The sequence below is a fragment of the Meles meles genome, chromosome 2 (genome assembly GCF_922984935.1).
Source record: "Meles meles chromosome 2, mMelMel3.1 paternal haplotype, whole genome shotgun sequence".
Taxonomy (NCBI): Eukaryota; Metazoa; Chordata; class Mammalia; order Carnivora; family Mustelidae; genus Meles; species Meles meles.
Genome location: NC_060067.1, coordinates 24,558,635 through 24,580,512, shown reverse-complemented (window position 1 = coordinate 24,580,512; position 21,878 = coordinate 24,558,635). Strand labels below are relative to the sequence as shown.

General features: G+C 37.8%; 1 protein-coding gene across 8 annotated transcripts in view; it reads right to left on the bottom strand.

Moving 5' to 3' along the window:
* Window positions 1–21,878, bottom strand: part of CLOCK (clock circadian regulator) — a 135,961-nt gene that overhangs the window by 5,845 nt on the left and 108,238 nt on the right. For 7 of the 8 annotated variants that reach the window (XM_045996457.1, XM_045996411.1, XM_045996419.1 and 4 more), the window contains 7 exons: window positions 18,014–18,155; window positions 12,603–12,703; window positions 11,983–12,072; window positions 8,594–8,746; window positions 7,496–7,705; window positions 6,586–6,791; window positions 2,044–2,293 (listed from right to left, as the gene is read on the bottom strand). In XM_045996457.1, the coding sequence (XP_045852413.1) occupies window positions 2,044–2,293; window positions 6,586–6,791; window positions 7,496–7,705; window positions 8,594–8,746; window positions 11,983–12,072; window positions 12,603–12,703; window positions 18,014–18,155 (1,152 nt within the window). The remainder of the gene's footprint in view (window positions 1–2,043; window positions 2,294–6,585; window positions 6,792–7,495; window positions 7,706–8,593; window positions 8,747–11,982; window positions 12,073–12,602; window positions 12,704–18,013; window positions 18,156–21,878) is intronic. The other variant, XM_045996451.1, reaches the window with a different exon arrangement.

The following is a 21,878-nucleotide window of genomic DNA, read 5'->3' as shown; positions in this document are numbered from 1 at the left end:
CCTATATATGTAGCAGTGTGATTAAAAAACAAAACAACAACAACAAAAACAAGGGTATAGGATGTGACGCCAGAAACCCTGGATCTGAGCTGTGCTATGCCATTTATCAACTGTGTAACCCTGGGCAAGTCTCAACTCTGTGAGCCAGTTTCTTTCACCTGATTCCGATTTCTGGTGATACAAAGAAAATTAGCCCAGAAAAAGTGAATATTTACAATGAATCTTCTTCCTCACTACTGACAACACAAACTGATGCAGGGCTCCTAATCTAAACATGGGACTGTGATGGGAGACCTTTGCAAATGCATATACAGGGCACAAGCGTGTATACACACACACACGGGCAGATCTTGGAACCTTAAGCTTTGCCAAAGACCTGGACAAACTTCTTTCTCTATTATTTAGGAAAAGCTTTTGTAACAAAAAACTCAGGATATTTGTGAGCTTTACAGGATTACAACAGAGGCATATTTTGGAATGAGATGTTATATAATCAGAAAAGCCAAATTTATATTAACTCTCTACACAGAAGTGTATTTCTAAACAATACTGTTGATCTTATTTCTTTACGGGTCTCATGTCTCTGGAATTCTTCTTTCAGAAGCAGGGGAGAATAGAGTGCTTGTTCTTTTAAGGGCCCTTGTTCCCTGATTCAGGAGATTGAGATCTCAAGGCAGGTTCTTTCCTTTTTTAAGGTTTTGCTCAATTCTCATTGAGTATGACTTTCTATAGAAAATAGTTTATAACTTATTGTAAATTCTAGTTATTAATTCATTTATAACAACAGCTAACCTAGTCACTAATAGCTGCAGTACAGGCTTCAGGTCTAAGGGGCTGTCAGTAGGACTCTCAGAGGTATTTAGGCAACTAACCTGTTTTAATTTTCTGTTCTCTCCAAGAACTCTATTTGCACCGTTAACACTAAGGGTGGTAGACTAAGGATGTATTTGTGCCTGGGTATACAGTCTAATACTGAATTTTCTAATCATACCATCATACATACATAATCATACATCTGCATGCCTCTAAAACTGATGATACGGTACGTGGCTGGCCTCCATGGACTGGTCTCCAGATGAATCTAGGCTAGCCTGTATTCAAAACTGCTCCCCGTAGGCCAGAACGAAGAAGCTGGATTTCCAGAAGTCAAAACCTGCTGCTGTGTGCTCCAAGAGGGTGCTGAGGTCCAGAAACGTATCCTGCTGAATTCCCAGCTGAGGAACCTGGGTTAACTTTCTTCTCTACCCTTTAGATAAACAGATCCAGTCTACTGAGATACGGGAGATCTGTGATGAAATATGTGTCTGCATTTTTGGCTAATCTGAGTGTTTACTCCATTGACCCAGACAGTGCTCATAAATGACAGCTAGTTCTGTGCTTCTATGTTCAGTGACTTACGCGCATTGTTGACCCACGAGGTGTGAACTGTGAGCACTATTATAGATGAAGACACTGAATTTTAGTAAGTAACCTGCCAAAGGGCACACAGCATGTAGGAGAGCAGGGACTCAGTCTCCGGGCAGCCTGACTTCAGAGCCCGTGCTCTCAATGATGACAATACACGGCCCGCCACAGTCTTTCTCCTCTGACATTAACTTACAACCAAAAAATCATTTCTAAGATTTAATCCAACATAATAATTTAAGGTGATGCCTCTAATTTTTCCAAAAATCCCTTTTGATGCCCCTGGCCTGTAGGAGCACATATTTTTGATGGGCCACTAAAAGGAAGACAGGGTTTGAATTCCAGAAACTCCAGCCACACAGAGCTCTATATAAAGTACCTTGATGTGGACGGCAAGTAGCTACTTACTCTATCCAGTAGTTCAGATAACCGGGTATGCCTGTGGCAGAGCTAAATGTCTTCCAAAGACCAAACAAGGGAAGAAAGAACAGCTAACGCGGACAAGCTTTCTGCCCTTCCAGAAATTTAACTTATACAATAAGCTTTTATGGATTTTTCAGATGATTTACAAAATTGTTCTTTGAATGCCTAATTCCACTCTGTGGAAGGAAATGGGAGAGCTCCCCCTCGGGGAATCACCTGTAAGAACTGCTGTGGCGGCTGCGTCAGCTGAGCCTGAGGCGGTGGCTGAACCGAAGCGAGCTGCTGCTCCTGGGAGCTCGGCTGCGGCTGCGTGACTGACAGTGTCTGCGGCGGCTGCTGTTGTGGAGCAAAGGTAGGGTAGGCGGTCACCACCTGACCCATGAGCATTGTGCTAGGTACCATGACCGCCCCACAAGCTACGGGAGCAGTTACTAATTTGGTCACAAGTTGCTGACCTTGAGAAAATCTGTGAAGAGGAAGGAAAGAGAGAAGAAGAGGAGTCAGAAGTGTAAGGTATATATTATAAAAGGTGGTGGGCTGAATACTCCTCTAAGATATACCCAATGATACTGCCAGTTTAGTTTTTCAAAGCCGTACGTTCCAATTTCGTTTCCTGTTTCACGTTTTTAAAGATGCCTTTGGGAATACCAGTAAAACAAAAATGTATGTAGTAAAACGAAATGATCACAAACAAAAATATAAATTTTTGGACAACTATATGCAAAAGAATGAAGTTGGATCTTTACCATTCACCACGTACAGAATTTAAGTCAGACTGCATTAAAGCGCTAAACATAAGAGCTGCGACTACAAAACTCTTAGAAAAAGACAGGGTAAGTTTCATGACACTGGATTGGGCAGTGATTTCTTGGATGTGATGCTAAAAACACAGGCAACGAAAGATAAACTGGACATCAAAATTAAAAACTTTTGTGTATCAAAGGACACTATCAGCACAGGGAAAGACCATATCTCTTTCTCCTACTCTGTGGGAGGAAATTATCCGCAAATCCTATATCTGATATAGATTATATAAAACAATCCTACAACTCAACAATAACCAATCTGATTAAAAAATGGGCAAAGGTCTGGAATAGATGGTTTTCTAAAGAAGATCTACAAATGGTCAATAAGCAAATGAAAAGATGCGCAGGGAAATGTGAATCACACCCATCACGATGGCCATGATAAAACAAATTAGTGCTGGTGAAGATATAGAGAAATTACAACATGCACTGCTGGTAGGAATAATAAAATAGTGCAGCTACTAAGGAAAACAGTAGGACTGTTCTCAAAAAGAACTAAAAGCAGAATCTCAGATACTTGTGCACTCATGTTCACAGCAGCATGATTCACAATGGCCAAAAGATGAATGCAACCCAAGTGTCCATCAATGAATGAGTAAATAAAACACGGTGTATTCACACAATGAAATATTATTTAGCCTTAAAAAGGAATAAAATCAGGGCACCTGGGTGGCTCGGTAGGTTAAGCATTCGACTCTTGATTTCGGCTCAGGTCATGATCTCAGCGTCCTGAGATCAAGACCCACAATGGGCTCTGAACATGGAGCTTGCTTAAGATCCTCTCTCATCTGTCCCTCCCCACTTGCACTCTCTAAATCAATGAATGAGCAAATGAATGAATAAATATCTTAAAAGGAATAAAATTCTGACACATGCCACAACATGGACAAACCTTGAGAACACTGTGCCAAGTGAGATAAGCCAGTCACAAAAGACACACATATTGTATGATTCCATCTGTGATCTAGAGTGTCTAGAGTAGTCAGTCATAGATTTATGTGCTTAGAAAGCAGGACGGTGGCTTCTAGGACCTAGAGGGGAGGTGAAATGGGGAATTATTGTTCAATGGGGCAGAGTTTCAGTTTGGGACTAAGAAAAAAGTTCTGGAGGGAAAAAAAAAAAGTAAGGAAAAAGTTCTGGAGATTGATGGTAGTGATGGTCCCAACGGTATAAATGTACTCAATGCCAAAGAAATGTACATGTTAAAATAGCCAATGTGGTAAATTTCACGTATATTTTACCACAATGAAAAAAAGTTTTAAACCTGTTATCTTCCTTTTATAAAATTCTAGGTACTTGGGGGAATCAGCTATATGTGGCATGTGTTCATTTTGCTAATCATGAATAAACTTAAAGCTATCATAAGGGATTTTTAAAGACCTTTCTATTAGGTTTACAGAAGATATTTATATAGCAACTTGTACCTTATGAACATAATTCAAAATTAAACGACCTTCTAACACTGAATAAAAATGTCCTCAATTTGTAAATTCATCGATGTAGTATATACCCACTGTGTTAGAATTCACTAATATTTGCTCCCTCCCCACCTTCCTTCTTCTATTTTAATAAAACAACAATAACAAAAAATGATACCTGTTCAGGGAACAATAGTATTTCTATTTGCCTTTTCTGTGAGATGAAGTTAGTTTCTAATATTGGCCATTACAGAGCTATGACTCCATTGTGACTGAGCACGACATCACTGCAGTTATACACCATGTCAAGTACATAATGGTATTAAAGTTAGTAGAAATTAACTTTATTATTTATGTGGTCTGTAAGACAAAATAAATCCATTTTTGAATCCATACCAAATCCTGAAAATAAAATATTCTTATTTTATATACTTCAGGGCTGAATGTATTACTTAATGCAAAAAATATGTAGAAAATAATTAAAAATCTGACATACGGAGAATGATGCCCAAAGAGAAAGTAACATTTTCAAAGTGGCCTGGGCATAGAAGTATTAAATGCTCATTTATCTCTAATCTTAAAAGAAATTGCCCTAACTGGTCACTGATAGAATGTGATGAGAATACTTCATCCATCTCTGGCACCAAGACACATTCTTCAATCTACTTAATGCTTAACTCCCACTTCTGTGATTTCACATACATTACTCCCTTTGTTTAGAATACCCTTCTGAGAGTCCCTGCCACATGAAAAAGTCTAGCCCTTTAAGACTCAGGCCAAGTACCTCCTCTGTGAAGCTTGGCCTTGACCACACTCCTCTCTTCACCTGTTTGCCTCAACCCATAAAACTGCTAACTTCCTTTTTCTAAAGACCTAGGAAGAAGTATTTATCATGAATAATACTGATTTGTTTAATCCCCTATGGCTTGTAAGTCTGATCATTCTCTTGGGACAAGGAATGTGCCATACTCACTTAAGTAGAAGGCCAACAGTTGCTGAAATATGTATTTTCACCTCAAAAAAAAAAAAAAGTGTCCACAAATAGTTGCTAAATTGTATCCTCCAAAATGCACATCAGCATTCTAGATTAATGATGTCTTCCTCAGGCTTTAAAAGTAATCCTCTACATTTCTATAGAGCACATTCATAACACCTCCTTTTAGAATGTCGGAGCGAGAAGTTGGACTTCACTTGAGGAACTGAGTTCCAAAGAGAAGCAAGAAGTTCTCTGTGCTCTCACTGCCTCTATGATCCTACAGCTTCTTTACTCTTTGGAAATTAATAGGATTTTAATCAAATCTATTACGTAGTTTGATACAACAAAATTTTATTATAAAAGCAGCAGCCTACTTGTATTGCAGTAAAAAAAAAAAAAAAAACTAAATAGTATTTAAAAGAGAAGTTTTAAGACCATAGAGACCCCACAGTAGTTGAGAAAGCTTCCCAATAATTAGAAATAATGGCATTTCTTCAAAATATTTGTTTCTATGTCAACTATTTGGACTGCCCACTAAAATAAGTAAAAAATGGCTGTTTTTCTAGAATGGCCCACAAAAGTTTAGTGTACTATAAACTTATGTACTACTCATCACCCCTTTAACTATCTACAAGCCCCTAACCAAATTACTATAAACTCACTCTTTTCTTATCTAGGAAATAAAAGACCTAACAACATCTTTAAAAAACAAAAAACAAAAAAAATTCAATGAGATAGTGTATTGTGAGCACCTAGCACAGTACTCAACAAACTCAAGAAAGGTAAGCTACTTTTATTCCATAACCCATACAGATTACGGGAGTATAAACCTTAGCCATTGTTACTGCATGAAAACTCATCAACATTTGTATTAAAATGTTGAAAGTTTCAGAGTCGTACAAAGCCTGTCGTAAAACTCCTGTAACAGTGTGCTATGGATACTGGACTCTGTAGAAAACAAAATTTATTGTTACTGTTTTATTATAACATCCTTAAACAATGGACATATTCTGCATTTTTGTTTGTTTGAGAGAGAGGAGAGAGGGATAGCAAGAGAGAGACAGAGCACGAGAAGGGAGGAGAGGAAGAATCAGACTCCCCACTGAGCAGGGAGCACGACAAGGGACTTGATCCCGGGACACTGAGATGGCCCATGACCCAAACCGAAGGCAGAGGCTTAAACAACTCAGCCATCCAGAACCCCTCTGCATTTTTATTTTTCTTTTTTTTTTTTTTTAAAGATTTCATTTATTTATTTGACAGACAGAGATCACAAGTAGGCAGAGAGGCAGGCAGAGAGAGAGAGAGGAGGAAGCAGGCTGTCCGCAGAGCAGAGAGCCCGATGCGGGGCTCGATCCCAGGACTCTGGGATCATGACCTGAGCCAAAGGCAGAGGCTTTAACCCACTGAGCCACCCAGGCGCCCCTGCATTTTTATTTCTAATTCAAGAATGCTGGTGGGAGTTGGCTACAAACTAAAATCAAATTTTTAAAAATCAAATCAGTTTTTTAATTCATCAATTTTTACAACTGTGGAATGACTGAAATATGACAACTACCTGATCTGTCTGTCCTGAGTGAACGTAGTTACTGCAGCACTCGGGGTACTGCTCTGTGGCATGCTAGATGGGATCTGGACCATGCTTCCGGCTGCCGGCTGTGAGATCACCATAGTGTTGTACAGTGGAGCTGTGAGAGTGCTCTGTGTCTGACTGGGAAGAGATGTTTGTTGACTGTGCCCACTCAATACATTCTGTTGACTCTGCTAGAAAATAGAAGATATTACAGATGAATTAAATGAAAAAAAAATTTTTAAGGAAATATGCATCTACTATCTACTACTAATATGCATTACTCTAACAATAGTTGACATGACCAAAAAAGGAGAAGCAGGACACATTACTCTGGGAGAAATCTTAACTACAAAGGAAAAAAACCTGTAGTAATTGAGAATGAATTTGTCTTCAATATCTTGTTGGAATATAAACTATGAACTTTAGAACTTCTGTTAAATGCCCAGAGTGAGTGATGGATGTTAGACATCTTGATAGATTTCACCTGAAGTCTTGGGATTTACAGTCACTGATGTATACCAATTACCTGCATCAAATTTCCTAGATTACTGATTAAACTATCACTACTGTAACAGCTTATTCTTCATAGTAATGTGTTTCCTGGTCACCCTCTTTTGTAAGTCAAACCTTTATAACATACAGAAGTAGCCTTTTTGTTCATTTTTAACAAACTGCAAAATTTTTAAATGTCAACATACTGAAAGCATTTATAACATTGACATTTTAACAATTTTGCACAAAAATTTTAATGATCACCCTCAAAACTAAACTTCTAATTATTACTATTAAAAGCTAAAATATGGAATTATTTCAGATAGACCTTCATTTTCGTTTCTGCAATAGTGTACATTTCAATCACTCAACACTCCAGAGCTCATTGCACTTGATCCATTACCTGATTTGATGTACTCTGTAAAGTCTGCTGTGGTATCATATGCTGAGTTGTGCCAATGTGTCCAGTATTCATTCCACTTTGAATCTGGTTAGTTTGAACGACCTGGCCCTGCATATTTATAGGTGTGAGTTGCTGGATGTTAGATGAATTCCCAGAAGAAAGTTGAACAGAACCAAAACTCAAACCAGGGGTTGACTGTTGTAAAAACATCTTTAAAAATAAAGATTACATTAAAATGAGCTTTGTAGATTAAAAAAAGAAGAATGAGAGCAATTTTAAAAAGAGAAAGCAAAAACAAGCTACAAATTAAGTTTAAAAAGCAAATAACAGGTTAAGTCTTTTTCAGTGACCAATTAGCAATAAACAATTACTGGAAAAAACCCAACTTTTATCCATTCTTCCAGTCATCCCATAACCTTATCATGTTTCCAACTGTCAGAAAAAGGGTGATAAATTTCAAAACCTCTACTTGTTTGAATATTTTACACATTGGTCATTGTTTGTTCTACCAGCTAGCATTACCCCAACTCAGTGCTACTCAAAGATCTGTAGACAGGCAGTTTTTCATCAATCATTGTTTATAATGTCTGGCATCAGACAGAAGTAGCTTTTTTTCACTCAGTTTCCCTTCTCCAAAATCCTAGTTTCTTCTGAAAGATACAACTTCAGTGGCCCTGACTACTGATCAAATAAGACTAACTAGAATTATATCTACCAGAAGTTTACTAAAATAATGATTGATGACTGATTTACAAACTCTACCTACATGTACCTAGAAATCTACACAAAATACAATATTATTAAATTTACTAAAAATTAGATTGCTAAAAAGAGGACTTTAATCTGGAGAAACAACGATGTTGATGGAAATACTCTTAGGAATGAATCAGAGTGTAAATGCCATCATACCGAGTAGGTAACCAATGAGTATTTATTGAACTAAACTGATGAAATGTTATCTCTTGCTTCTCATTTTTAATTAAGAAAAGTCAATTTTCAAAAAAAAAAAAAAAGATTAAAAAAAAGAAAAGTCAATTTTCCTAAGAAACCAAAATGTGAATGACATGTTTTGTTTGTATTCAAATATAATAACTTTACCTGCAGCCCTTGACCATGGACCATTTGAAGTTGTTCTTGAATTTTTCTTAGTTCTTCTTGTTGTCGATGAATATTTGCCTCTATCATCCGTGTCCGTTGCTCTAATTGGTCTTTTAGATGCTGCATGGCTCCTAATTGAGCTGAAAACTGAAACTGAAGTACCAGTTTGGGAAAAGTGCAACATATTTTAGAATCACTTACTCTTCATAATTGTGTGATGTGAAAAATAAGTAGTATATATCACAAGCTAAGAATGTTTTACACTAGTTTTCAATGTATTATCTCTCAGCTCCTAATTCACCCACCTTTGCTTGGTTTTCTGCTACTGGAGTTGGACCCTATAAACATTTCTCCTTTGTCAGCAAACACAAACTTAGTCATGTCTGTAGATGGTGCTGGAGGGATATGCAAAAGGAGTATCCCTTGACTTTCCAGCAAGTCTTACTGGCATCCTTATGGGAAGCGCCCCTGCAATTTCTGCTGGTACCCCAGCAGGTGGCTTTCTGCTCTCCAGCTCTGGTCTGTGGTACCTCAGTGAACCTCTCTCTCATCCAGTGGCTACAGCCACACCAGCTCCAATGGGAACTGAGTTTCAACTTGGCCTGGAGGAAGAAAAGTTGCCTGGGGGAATTTTCCAAGTTGTTCCTTCTTTGCATATTACACTTCCCCTCTCACAGTTAGTGGCTGTTCTCTACATCCATTATCCCTGTATTATTTAGGATTCCGTTACCCTGTTAATAATTTTTATTATTATCCCTATTTCAAATTTCTGGTACGGCTTCTGACTTCTGACCAGATCTTGCCTGATTACAAGTACACACTGGCGTTGGAAGACCAGCGCTCAGTTGGTCAAGCCTGCAATTCTTGATTTTGTCCCAAGGCATGGTCTCCAGGTCCTGAGATTGAGCCCTGTGTCAGGCTCACACTCAACACAAAGTCTGCATGAGACTTTCTCTTTCCCCCTCTCCTCTTTCAGGACCCGAAGACTTTCTCTTTCTCCCTCTGCGTCTCTCTTGCCTGTGAACATGCATGCTTGCTCTCTTCTAAAATAAATAACAACAAAAAACAAAAAGATCAGAGCTCATACTGTGGCTCTATCATTTCCTGGAACAAGTTACTTAATTTCCATCATTTAACAAATGAAAAAGTAGCCTGCTCCTAGAGTTATTCATATCAAATTCTGTCATCCCTAGAATGGCCTCTTTGTACACATCATTAGAAGGTTATAAAAATCTAACAGATAACTAACCATATTTTTATTCATATTTTCAGCTGAAACTATTCACAGTTGTATGTTCACAAGTATGAAATGTAGACTTTTATAGACTAAGCAATTATGAATAAATGCATACATGAATGCAAACAGTTATTCTACTTCCAGGATTTTCAATCTTATTTCATGGTTTTACTTGAGTCATAAACAGCTTCTATTTACTACTGCTTGAAATTTAGTCACACTTAGTGATTCATCACTTAAGTGTATTCTGCTCATTTAATTATTTCCATGAATATTTAGCACAGGATATCACACAAAGAATTCCAATTTATCGGAAATGTGTCTTAATCTTAAAATAGTCTCCTACAGGGGCACCTTGGTGGCTCAGTCAATTAAGTGTCTGCCTATGGCTCAGGTCAAGATGCCGCGGTATCGAGCCCACACTGGGCTCCCTGCTCAGCAGGGAGTCTGCTCCTCCCTACAACTTGTACGTTCTCTCAAATAAATAAAATCTAAAAAAAAAAAAAAGTCTCCTACAGTGAACTGCATCTAAAAGTGAGCAAAACCCTCCAAAAAGCCTTTTTCTCTATCTTCGAAAGTATGTGTTGAGGATACTGAATATTACCTTTCAAAAAGTATAGAACTCTGTCTTTTGAATTGACAATCATCAGACCGTATCTTATATTAGATCACAGTAAGTAGGAGAAAACATTACAAGTTTTGTGCCTCAGCTCCTCATGCCTTTAAGAATTATTTAAAATGTGTATTTTATCCTAACAAAAGTTATTTATACTTTTGGGTAAACATTACATTGTCAACACTGAAAGGATTTCTATTAAATGCAAATAATAGATACAAACACAGAAGAAGATACTAATCACAGAACTAAGAGACAAAGTATTTGGTTTTATCGCTCAATGAAATATGAGATCTGAATACTTACTAATGTTTCTGACATAGTAGATATTACTAATTTCATAAAAATATCCCTTTAAAATGTTAAGAAATACTCATTCAGTAACTTGAGATTAATGAACTAATAATTGAAAGTATGTCTAAATATTTACATTAAAAAAATCTGTTAACCTTCAGAACAAATGTTGACAAAACTATGTTGATAAAAAAATGTTGATAAAAAGTATTATAACTACAGGTAATATTTAAGCACGTTACACGATCATACGTTGCTGGATGTCAAGATTATGATGTTTAGGTAATTTACGATATTGTCAAGATACTTGTACAGTGTCATATAATGGCTAAAATTATATATGTATAATTTAAATAATAACCATATAAGACAAAGATATTTTTAGAAAAACATTTTTATCTATTATTGACTATCATTATTTGAAATACTGCTACATCAAGGTATATTTAACCAGACAAAACAGTTTGGATTATTTTTATCACTACCTAGTATTTTTAATGTGTTTGAGACACTGAATGAATGCAGTCATAAATTCCAAGTTGGGAAGTTATAATCAAAAGTAATTTAGTGTCACTTTTGTTACGCCTCTCCTTTCTCCTGCTAATTTCTATATTCAGGCCTCCTTCAGGACTCAACCCCAGCAACAATTCTTCCAGAAAGTTTTCCTTCACTTCCTCGGGCTGCATTAGAGGTCCATCTAATGTGCTCACGTATCAGCCTGTATACCTGGAGCACAGACTATATAATACCGTATTGTAGTTCTAGGTCATTCCTTCTAGATGTAATAAAGTCTCATAGTATATGTCTATTTGTATTGCTGGCACCTGCAATAACTCAAGTATCTCAGTAAATGTCCCATATTTGAATGAATGAATATATGAATAAAATTATTTGAGTCTTCCAACAGTGACAGGAAGAACAAATAGAAGAACTTTATTTCATTGTTAGTATCATTCTGTCTATAGTGTCTCCCAGTGGGGGTGTTATAGCATATAAACCGGATAATTCCTTGTTGCACAAACTGTCCTGCATTCTGAAAGCCAACTAGCATCCCTGGCCCTTGTCTATTAAGGGCCAGTGATACTCCACAATCACTGACAATCAGAAATATCCCCCAGACATTATAAATGCCAACAGGTGAGATTCACTGCATTAAAAGTATATATTTTTTAAAATCTCTATTAGCTTAAAAACAATTTATCATTTTAAAATACTTAACTGAAACAAACAAACACAAAATACCTGGGACATGCCTTGTGGAATTGGTAAATTTGCAGCTTGAGACATCGCTGGCTGTGTTAACGACTGACCAACAGATTGGGAATTTATGGACTAGGAAGCAAAACGAAAAATAACACTGGAGTGACAACTATTCCCATCCATAAGTACTTCCACCAGAAATAGCACCATGGTATCTTTATAACTAAACTACAATTTGCCTCATAACATTTTTAGCGGAGTACAGGCATGCATACTGCCCCTCTACACTGGATGTGCCCATTCCCTATTTATCCTTTCATCTTCTAAGTCATCTGCCACATTACCTTGCATGGGCTCTTAATAAAAATTAAATGGACATAACTGAAGGTGATTGGTATTCGAAATTAGATATGAAATGGCTCTAAATTATTAACTTCCCTTAAGTAAAAGAAATATCTAACTTTTTACCTGGAAAATAATCAAAAGGAATATGTCTGAGAATGATTTCACAAAAAGGGAAAGATCTCAAGTATTATTTATCAACAGCAATTCTGATCTTTATTAAAAGGGGTAATGAATGAATGAATTTCTAAAAATTTACATGATCCCCCCCCCCCATAATAAATCCTTATTCAGACAAGTACTACCTAGATAAAGTTTACCTGACTACTGAATGATGCTCTCCTCGATGCCATCTTTTCATGAGCTGGTAAATGTGGTCTGGGAGGAGTGCTTGTGTCCGTTGGGATCTTTGTTGGTGTTGCTGAGGTTAGTCAACAAAAATGAAACAGTGTTAGTACTTTACAAAATAAAATTTGCAAAGATAAATCTCAAGATGGATTCAATAAATTAAAAATAAACTTTCAATTATTTTTCTAAATTATTTCATAAAAGTGAAGTCTATGACAATAAGAGGATTCATTTTAATTACTTCTTTCTTAAGGACAAAGAATGTATCTGACATAGGAAAACTTTATATTTAAAAATGGTCACTACTCCTAGGGCTCAATAGTAAAAAAAAAAAAAAAAAAAAAATTCCATTTAAAAATGGCCTACAGACAAAAAGACACTTCTTCAAGAAGATACACAAACGGCCAGCTAGAATATGAAACGTTCAAGGTCACTCAACATCAGGGAAATGCAAATCAAAAACCACAATGAGACACAACTTCACCCGTGACAAGATGGCTATTATAAAAAAACAAGAAATGTTGCTGAGAATGTAAAGCAAGAACCCTTCCACACTTAAAATTGGTGGGGTTATGAAATGGTGGAGCCACAGTGGGAAACCGTAGTGGAAGTTTCTAAAAAAATTAAAAATAGAACTACCACATGTGATCCAGCAATTCCACTTCTGGGTATTTATCCAAAAGAATTGAAATCAGGATCTCAGAGAGATATCAGCACTCCTATGTTCACGGCAGCACTGTTCTCCATTATGGCTGCAGAGTGATCTCATACTATTCTTAATAGCCAAGATGTGGAAACAATCAAAATGTGTATTGAGAGATGAATGGAAAAACAAAAGGTGGTATATATATACAATGAAATACTACTCAACCTTTAGAAAGAATGAAATTTTGCAAGATGAATCAAAATGGATCAATCCTGAGGACATTATTCTATGTGGAAAAAGCCAGTGAATGAAAGACAAGTATTGCATGACTCCCTTCTATGAGGTATTTAAAATAGAGAAATTCACTGAATCTGAGTAGAATGGTGACTGACAAGGGCTGGGGGATAAGGAAAATAAAGAGTTAATAATCAATGGGCGTAACGTTGCCATTAAGTACAACGAATAAGCTCTAGAGATCTGCACTACAACACTGTATCTATAGCCAACAATAATGTACTGTAGGCTTGAAAACTTAACAGGACAGATCTCACCTGAAGTATTCATACCACAGTAAAATAAAATGTATAAAAAGAGAAGCATAGCTACAAAGGAAAAACTTTTTCCCCTAAGATTTAAGAAATTCTATGTTTAACACCTCTTTAATGTTCTACCTATGGTGTTCAGTGGGTCCAACAACCTCCTTTTCCTTACATGGTTGTAATACCCTGGGAAATTAAACTGCTAAACCCTTTAAACAAAAGAAGGTTACTACTCCAATGATAATTATGCAAGTCTTCATTAAAAATTAAGAATTAAAAATAACATTCAGGAGTTAGTCCAAGATGGCAGAGGAATAGGAAACCTTAGTTCTGTCTGGCCCCAGGAATTCAGCTAGACAGCTATCAAGTCATTCTGAACACCTGTGAACTCAACTGCAGATCTAAGAAGAGAACAGCTGCAACTCTACAAATAGCAAAGGGACCACTCTCTGCAAGACAGGAGGTGCAGAGAAGGGAAGCTGAGGCCATATGTCTGAAGATGAACTAACTGCGGGGGAGGGAGCCTCCAAAAGTTGGCTACTGGAAAGTGATACAGCAGCGGAGTGCAAAATCAGAACTTCTAGAAGCCTGCTCAGGTGAGAGATGTCCCCGCGTGAAAGGTGCTCAGGTGGCAGAAGCAGGACGGAATACTAAGTGGGATGGTGTGGTCTCAGGATCCCCAGGGTCACAGGAAGACTGCGACTGCCTGAGTGTGGACGAGTTTCCAGGCATCAGAGCAGGGAAGCTGGCTATCATCAGTGAGCCCAGGAGTCGGCTCCCACCTCAGGGTTGCCATATACTGCAAACCGGGACACAGTAGAACCACAGCGAGACCACCCCCCTCCAGAAGTGGCATGAGGATGTACCACAGGAGTCTTCAGGGTTTGGAGACTCAAAATGGGGTCATGTGACTGAAAGAGAAATGCTGGGTCACAGGCCAGGTGAGCAGAAACAAGGGAGACTGTAGTGATTGATTGCTTTTCCCCGAGGGTGCACTCAGCAGCGTGGCAACTGAGCAATCTGCTCCCCTGATTACTGGGAAGACACCAATTCATACTCATCCCTTAAAGCAGCATGGAAAACCTTCAGGGAACAAAGCCACAAGGAGCAATCAGGCACAGATTACTTAGCCTGGCTCCTGGCAAGGGTGGTACCATTCCACCTGGGGCAAGGACACTTAAGAATCAATGTAAGAGGCCCCTTCCCCAGAAGGTCGGCAAGACCAAGTTTACTTATCACAGAGAACTGCAAAACTCAAACACTAGGGGAAGACAGTTTATATAATAAATGGTCGTCTTCTCACAATTCTTTAATTTTTCAAAATTAATTCTTTTTCCTCTTTCAACCAATTTTTACTTTATGAACTTCTTAGAAATCTTTTTAATTTTCATTTTTACATTTACATTCAATCCTCTCATTGTATTTAATTTTATTTTTGTATATAAATTTTTCTTTCTTTACAATTTTGGGATGCAGTTTCCTTTAACAAACAGACCAAAACACACCCAGAATCTAGTGTATGGCTCTATTCTGTTCACCTATTTGATCATATTCTTTTTTCTCCTTTCTTTTTTTTGGTAAAAGTCTTTTAATTTTCATCTTTACAGTTACATTCTATCCTTTCAATGTAATTAAAATTTTATTTTTGTACATATATGTTTTTCTTTCTTTATAATATTGACAGATAGTTTCTTCTAACAAACCAAAATACACGCAGGATATAGTGTATTGTTCTGTTCTGTTTACCTGTCTGTTTACATTCCTTTTCTTTTTTTTTTGGTATTTTAATTATCATTTTTACAGTTACATTCTATCCTTTCATTGTACTTAATTTTATTTGTGTGCATATTTCTTTTCTTTACAATTTCCAGATCTAGTTTTTTTTTTTAAGATTTTATTTATTTGAGAGAGAGAGAGAGAGAGATCACAAATAGGCAGAGAAGCAGGCAGAGAGAGAGGAAAAGCAGGCTCCCTGCTGAGCAGACAGCCTGGTGTGGGGCTCGATCCCAGGACCCTGAGATCATGACCTGAGCTGAAGGCAGAGGCTTAACCCACTGAGCCACCCAGGCATCCCCAGATCTAGTTTTCTAATAAACAGACCAAAATATACACAGCATCCAGTGTATTGCTTTTCTGTTCACTGTCTGATTGTACTTTTTTTTTTTTTTTAATTCAGTCTTGGGTCTTTTCTGATCTGTTTTGTGCATATTTCTCTGGGGTCATTGTTGCCATTTTAGTATTTTATTCTCTTACTCATCTATTCTTTGGATAGAATGACAAGATGGAAACATTCACCTCAAAACAAAGAGTAACAGGTGGTACTGACTACCAGGGACCTAATCAGTATGAAAAGTAAGATTCAGAACTAGAGTTCAGAATAACAACTATAAAGATACAATACATAAAGATATATTAAGAAGTGTACTAATGAGATGCAATAAAAAATGGAGGCCCTAACTGCTAGGATAAATGAGGCAGAAGAGAAATAGTGATACAGAAGACAAAATAATGGAGTATAAAGAAGCTAAGAGATAAACAACTATGAATCATAAGGGGACAATTTGAGAAGCGATACCATAAAACAAAACAGTATTAGAATAATTGGGATCTCAGAAGAGGAGGATGGCGAGGGGAGGTGCAGAAAGTATAATGGAGCAAATTATAGTGGAGAACAGGTCCGTAACCTACAAAGGCAGAAACAATAGACTGGCAGCAGACCTATCCAGAGACCTGATGTACCAGAAAGGACTGGCATAATACATTTGGGGTGCTAAATGAAAAGAATATGCAGCCAAGAATACATTATCCAGCTAGGATGTCATTCAAAATAGAACGAGACACAAAAAGCTTCCAGGACAAAGAGAAACTAAAAGAATTTGTGATCACTAAACAAGCTTTGCAAAAAAAATTAAAAAGGATCCTTTAAGCGAATACAGAGCCCAAAAGAAACACAGACTAGAAAGGAACAGAGACAATATACAGTAACAGTAACCTTACAGGCAATACAATGGCACTAAATCCACATCTTTCAATAGTTACTCTGAAGGTAAATGGGCTAAATGTCTAATCAAAAGACATAGGGTACCAGAATAAATTTTTTAAAAAAGCAAAAACTTTCAGAAAGCAACCTTAAAACAGGTGCCCGGGTGACTTAATTGGTTAAGCATCTACCTTCTGCTCAGGTCATGATCTCGGGATCCTGGGATCAAGCCTCTCATCAGGTTTCCTGCTCAGTGGGGAATCTGCTTCTCCATCTCCCTCTGCCCCTCCCCCCAAGTTGTGCACTGGCTCACTCCCTTTTCTCTCTCTAAATAAATAAATAAAATCTTAAAAAACAAAACAAACAAAAAAGCCAACTTAAAGAACACTGACTGGGGGCGCCTGGGTGGCTCAGTGGGTTAAAGCCTCTGCCTTCAGCTCAGGTCATGATCCCAGGGTCCTGGGATCGAGCCCCACATCGGGCTCTCTGCTCTGCAGGGAGCCTGCTTCCTCCTCTCTCTCTGCCTGCCTCTCTGCCTAGTTGTGATTTCTCTCTGTCAAATAAATAAAATATTTAAAAAAAAAAAAAAAAAGAACACTGACTGGTTCTACCAATAAAAAAAAGGAATAAACAGTTTTGTTTTTTTGAGGGACGATTAAAGGCAACTTAGCAATACCAATACTACCTAATAATACCTAAATAATTTTTATACACTATTTTATAAACTTAATTCTTTGTTCAATGTGAGCAACATGGCTTTTGCTCATTGGAAAGGTTAGTATATTTCAGAAAAGTATAAATTTATCATTTTGAAGCAGGATTTTACCCATCTTCCCACCCACCCACCCCTCTGACAACAAATCATGCTCTTTTCTATATTTAAGAGTCTAGTTTTTTGTCTTTTTCTTTGTTAATTTGTTTTGTTTCTTAAATTGGTGAAGGAGAGTAAGAGTGCATTTATCATCATAATGAGGAGTATGTATAGAATTAAGTCATTATATTGTACACCTGAAGCTAATATAACACTGTATGTTATACTTCAACTAAAAAAAATAATAAATTTAAAAAGAGTGTTTCTAACTTTTTAACATAAGCAATGCTACAGTAAACCTTTTCATGTAAAAAAATAAAGTAGCATTTGATGAAAAATGCTGACACCAGTAACACAATTTAGAAGCTCTCTCTTGAGAAAGAGTGCTTTCAAGTTAGGGTACTCACAGGAAGGGTCTGAGACCGCTGTGTGAGATGATTTTCTTGAACTCCGGGAGGAAGCAGAAGGGGTTGGGCTGTGATCAAACCTTTCCAAGGCTTCCTTGAGACTGACTGTGTTTATACGATTATCAGACCCAGAATCTTGGCTCTAAGGAGACAGAGTAAAATATGTTTTCTAGTAGTTCGGTTCAGGGATCCCTAATTAGCAATACAGTAGCCTGCTAACCCCCTTCCTCCCCAAAATCAGTTTTTACCCACAACAAGGCAAAGGCACCTATATAATATTTACCTGTGTAATATTAGGTAAAGAAATAAAATTTTTTCTATTGCCAGAAAATTCTCTACAGAAACAGATGCAGAAGAAAGAAGCTGGACTCTTAACTCACACCACATACAAAAATTAACTTAAATGGATCAAAATCTAACTGTAAGAACTAAAACTGTAAAACTTTTAGAAGGGAAACGTTTTATGACACTGGATTGGGCAACGACTTCTTGGCTGTGACACTGAAAGTATAGGCAGCAGAAGGGCATCAAACACTATAAACAGAGTAGAAAGACAGCCTGCCCCTGGGATGGGAGATAACATTTGCAAACGACGTATCTGATAAGGGATTAATACCCAGAATATACAAAGAACCTTACAGCTGAACCATACATTCAACATCTAGAAAATTAGATCTGGGGGTGCCTGGGTGGCTCAGTGGGTGGGTTAAGCCTCTGCCTTCGGCTCAGGTCATGATCTCAGGGTCCTGGGATCGAGCCCCGCATCGGGCTCTCTGCTCAGCAGGGAGCCTGCTTTTCCTCTCTCTCTGCCTGCCTCTCTGCCTACCTGGGATCTCTGTCAAATAAATAAATAAAATCTTTAAAAAAACAATCCAAATTTAAAAACAAAGTTACAAAGACATTTCTCCTGAGAAGATATATTAATGGCCAATAAAACACACTGAAAAGATCTCAGTGTCAGTAATCATTAAGGTAATGCATATCAAAGTCATGAGATATATACCACTTCAAACCCATCAGGATGAATATTACTTAAAACCAAAAAAAACCCAGTGCTGACAAGGATAAATTGGAACATTTGTACACTGCTGGTGGAAATATAAAATAGTGAACCTACTACAGACAACAGTATGACAGTTCCTCAAAAAATTAAGTATAAAATTACTACGTGATTCAGTAATTCCATTTCTAGGTGTACACTCAAAAGAATTGAAAACAGAGACTCAAACAAGTATTTGTACACCCATGTTCATAGCAGAATGATTCACAATAGCCAAAAGATGTACGCAACCCAAGTGTCCATCACTAGATGATGGATAAACAAAATGTCGTCTTTTAAGAGGTGGCTCTTTTCTATCTCATAATAGTCAGAGCCTGCTCTGGAGAGGAACAACAGTCCTCCTACTGCTCCTTCCAGAATGCTTCCCTTTCCTTCTTCCCAAAACTCACAGCCAGAATTTCACATTATCACTATATGACTAACTCACTGCTATGATCAGTCATCCACTGACCTTGTGGCCACTCTTCACTAAGCACCTGAATTCAAATTTCTGCTTCTGGCTCTGTCTTATCCTCAGTAATGCCTACTTCCACAGTTACCAATATCAATATTAATTCACATGTTCAACATCATGAGTGCTCTCTTCCTTGATGCCTTGATCTTGATTTCTTCTACCCGTCCTCAGTCACTCGTTCCATTGTCATTACCAGTAAGAATAAACCTTTTCCATAATCTCAATTTCAAACACCCTCCTCTCTGACCAGCATCTTTCATATTTCCTAATCATTTCTCTTTAGTATCTCAACTCCAATAACCCTTTAGTGGAACAAAAAATACATTGATTCTACCACATTTTCACAATCGCTCTCACTTTGTTTTCTCTCCTCTTACCCAGCTTAAATTCATGGTTAATCATCATAACCACACCCTCAGGGGTATCATCAACTCTCCTGCTTCTATCGTCCTTCACCACACTCCCCTGGAAAAATCCCAGAGGACTGCTGGTTAAGCCAAATTCTTAATCTATTCTAAACACGGCTGAAGAAATACAACATGGTGACTGTTCTCTCTTTAAATTAATGGCCAAGAACCTAAAGCGGACCCTTAATCCTGCCTGCCAGACTAATATTACCTTGTCTGTTCACTTTCCTACTCTCCTAGAAAACAATTTAATCCTTGTTCCCCCCTTCCCAAACCTCCAAGTCCTGTCCTAACCTCACTTTTAGCCGGTCCCTCTGCTTCCTGTTTGACTGAGGAGTACAGCTGTAGACTCCTATCACTGTATCAATCTACCCAGCAGCATCTGTACTCATATTCTGCCTTTCTTCATGTCACTACAGATCAGGGATCAGCAGACACTCTCTGTGAGGGTCAGAGAGTCAGTATCATAGACTTTGAGGGCCACACAGTCTCTGCTGCAACCATTCAACTCTGCTGTTGCAGCACAAAAGCAACCACAGGCCATATATGAATAACTGAGTGCGGCTGTGGAATCGGAGGCTATAATTTTCATGTGTCACAAATACGATTCTTCTTTTGCTTTTTTTGTTTCAATCACTTAAGAACATGTGGAAAACATATTTTTAGCTTGTGGGTGTTACAAAACCAGGCAGAGGACCAGATTTGGCCTAAAGGTCATAGTTTGCTTCTCTCACTGAATAATTTTTCCACTAGCTAAGCCCTATGTGTTCACTATGGACTGGACCCCATCCTCTCTCATCTGTTCAAGAACATTGCTCTAGCATTTCTACCTCTGTCTCTATCAGTAATTCTTCTCTCTCCAACAGAGCATTCTCATCAGTATACAAACATGCTATTATTTCTCCCACCTTAAGAAGCAAAAACTTCTTTTAAGCCTACTTCTTCTAAGCCTTCTTCTTCTTCCTACTACTGCACGACTCCTCCCCTTTGTAGGAAAACCTTCCCTCCTTGCTAAATCCCCTTGTCCCAGAAAACTCTCTCTGAAGCCCACCCTAATTAGGCTCTCACTCCTATTATTGATCAACGAGTACATGTTGTTAAACTCAGTGCTCACTTCTCAGTGCTCATCTAATTTAATCTACTGTAGGTGACTCGGACAAAGCTAACTGTTCACCCCTCATGGACACACTTTTTCTTGGCTTCTAGGACAACTCAGTTTCCTGGTTTTATTCACACTTCTCTGGATATTTCCCTTGAATCGCCCTCCCGTCTTAATGATGGAGTGCCCTAGTACTTAGCCCTTCAGCATCCTCTCTCTCTCTCTCTCTCTCCACTCATTCCCTGGTGACCACATTTAGATTCATGTCTTTCAAATCCATCCACACACTAAAGTTTCTCAAAAACATATGTCAAATGGACCTCTTCCCTAATCTCCAAGAGGACTGTGGTGGAAAGAGTAAACAGAGCTGAAGTGACAGAGGCAGAGTATATTCTGGAAGCAGGGCTAGTTGCATTTACTAAGGACTGTACACTGGCATAAGAGAAAACAAAGCAAGGAGGAATGACCTCTATATTACTTTAATTTCTATAACTGTCCTCCCTCATTTCAAGGAACCCTAGATTTAAGCGCTTTTCTCGGAAAATGTATTTCACTAAAATATACTGGATCTTCTTCCCCTAAGCATACAAAGCCTCTTTGAAAAAATTCTTTCACGTGGGATCTGTGACTGCCGAGCACTTCTCTGGGTTATTCACGGAGGTATTCTGAGCATCTGGAGCCATGTCCAGTACTTCCTGGCACGTGGAAAGAGTTCTTAACAAGGGTTGTTGAGAAACTGAGTATCTCTCACATTGACCCTAGCAATGCTGCCTATTTAACTCACTTTTTGTACAGATGATTGAGCCTTTCATTCCACTTATTTTCTGCACATCGAAAGTAACTGC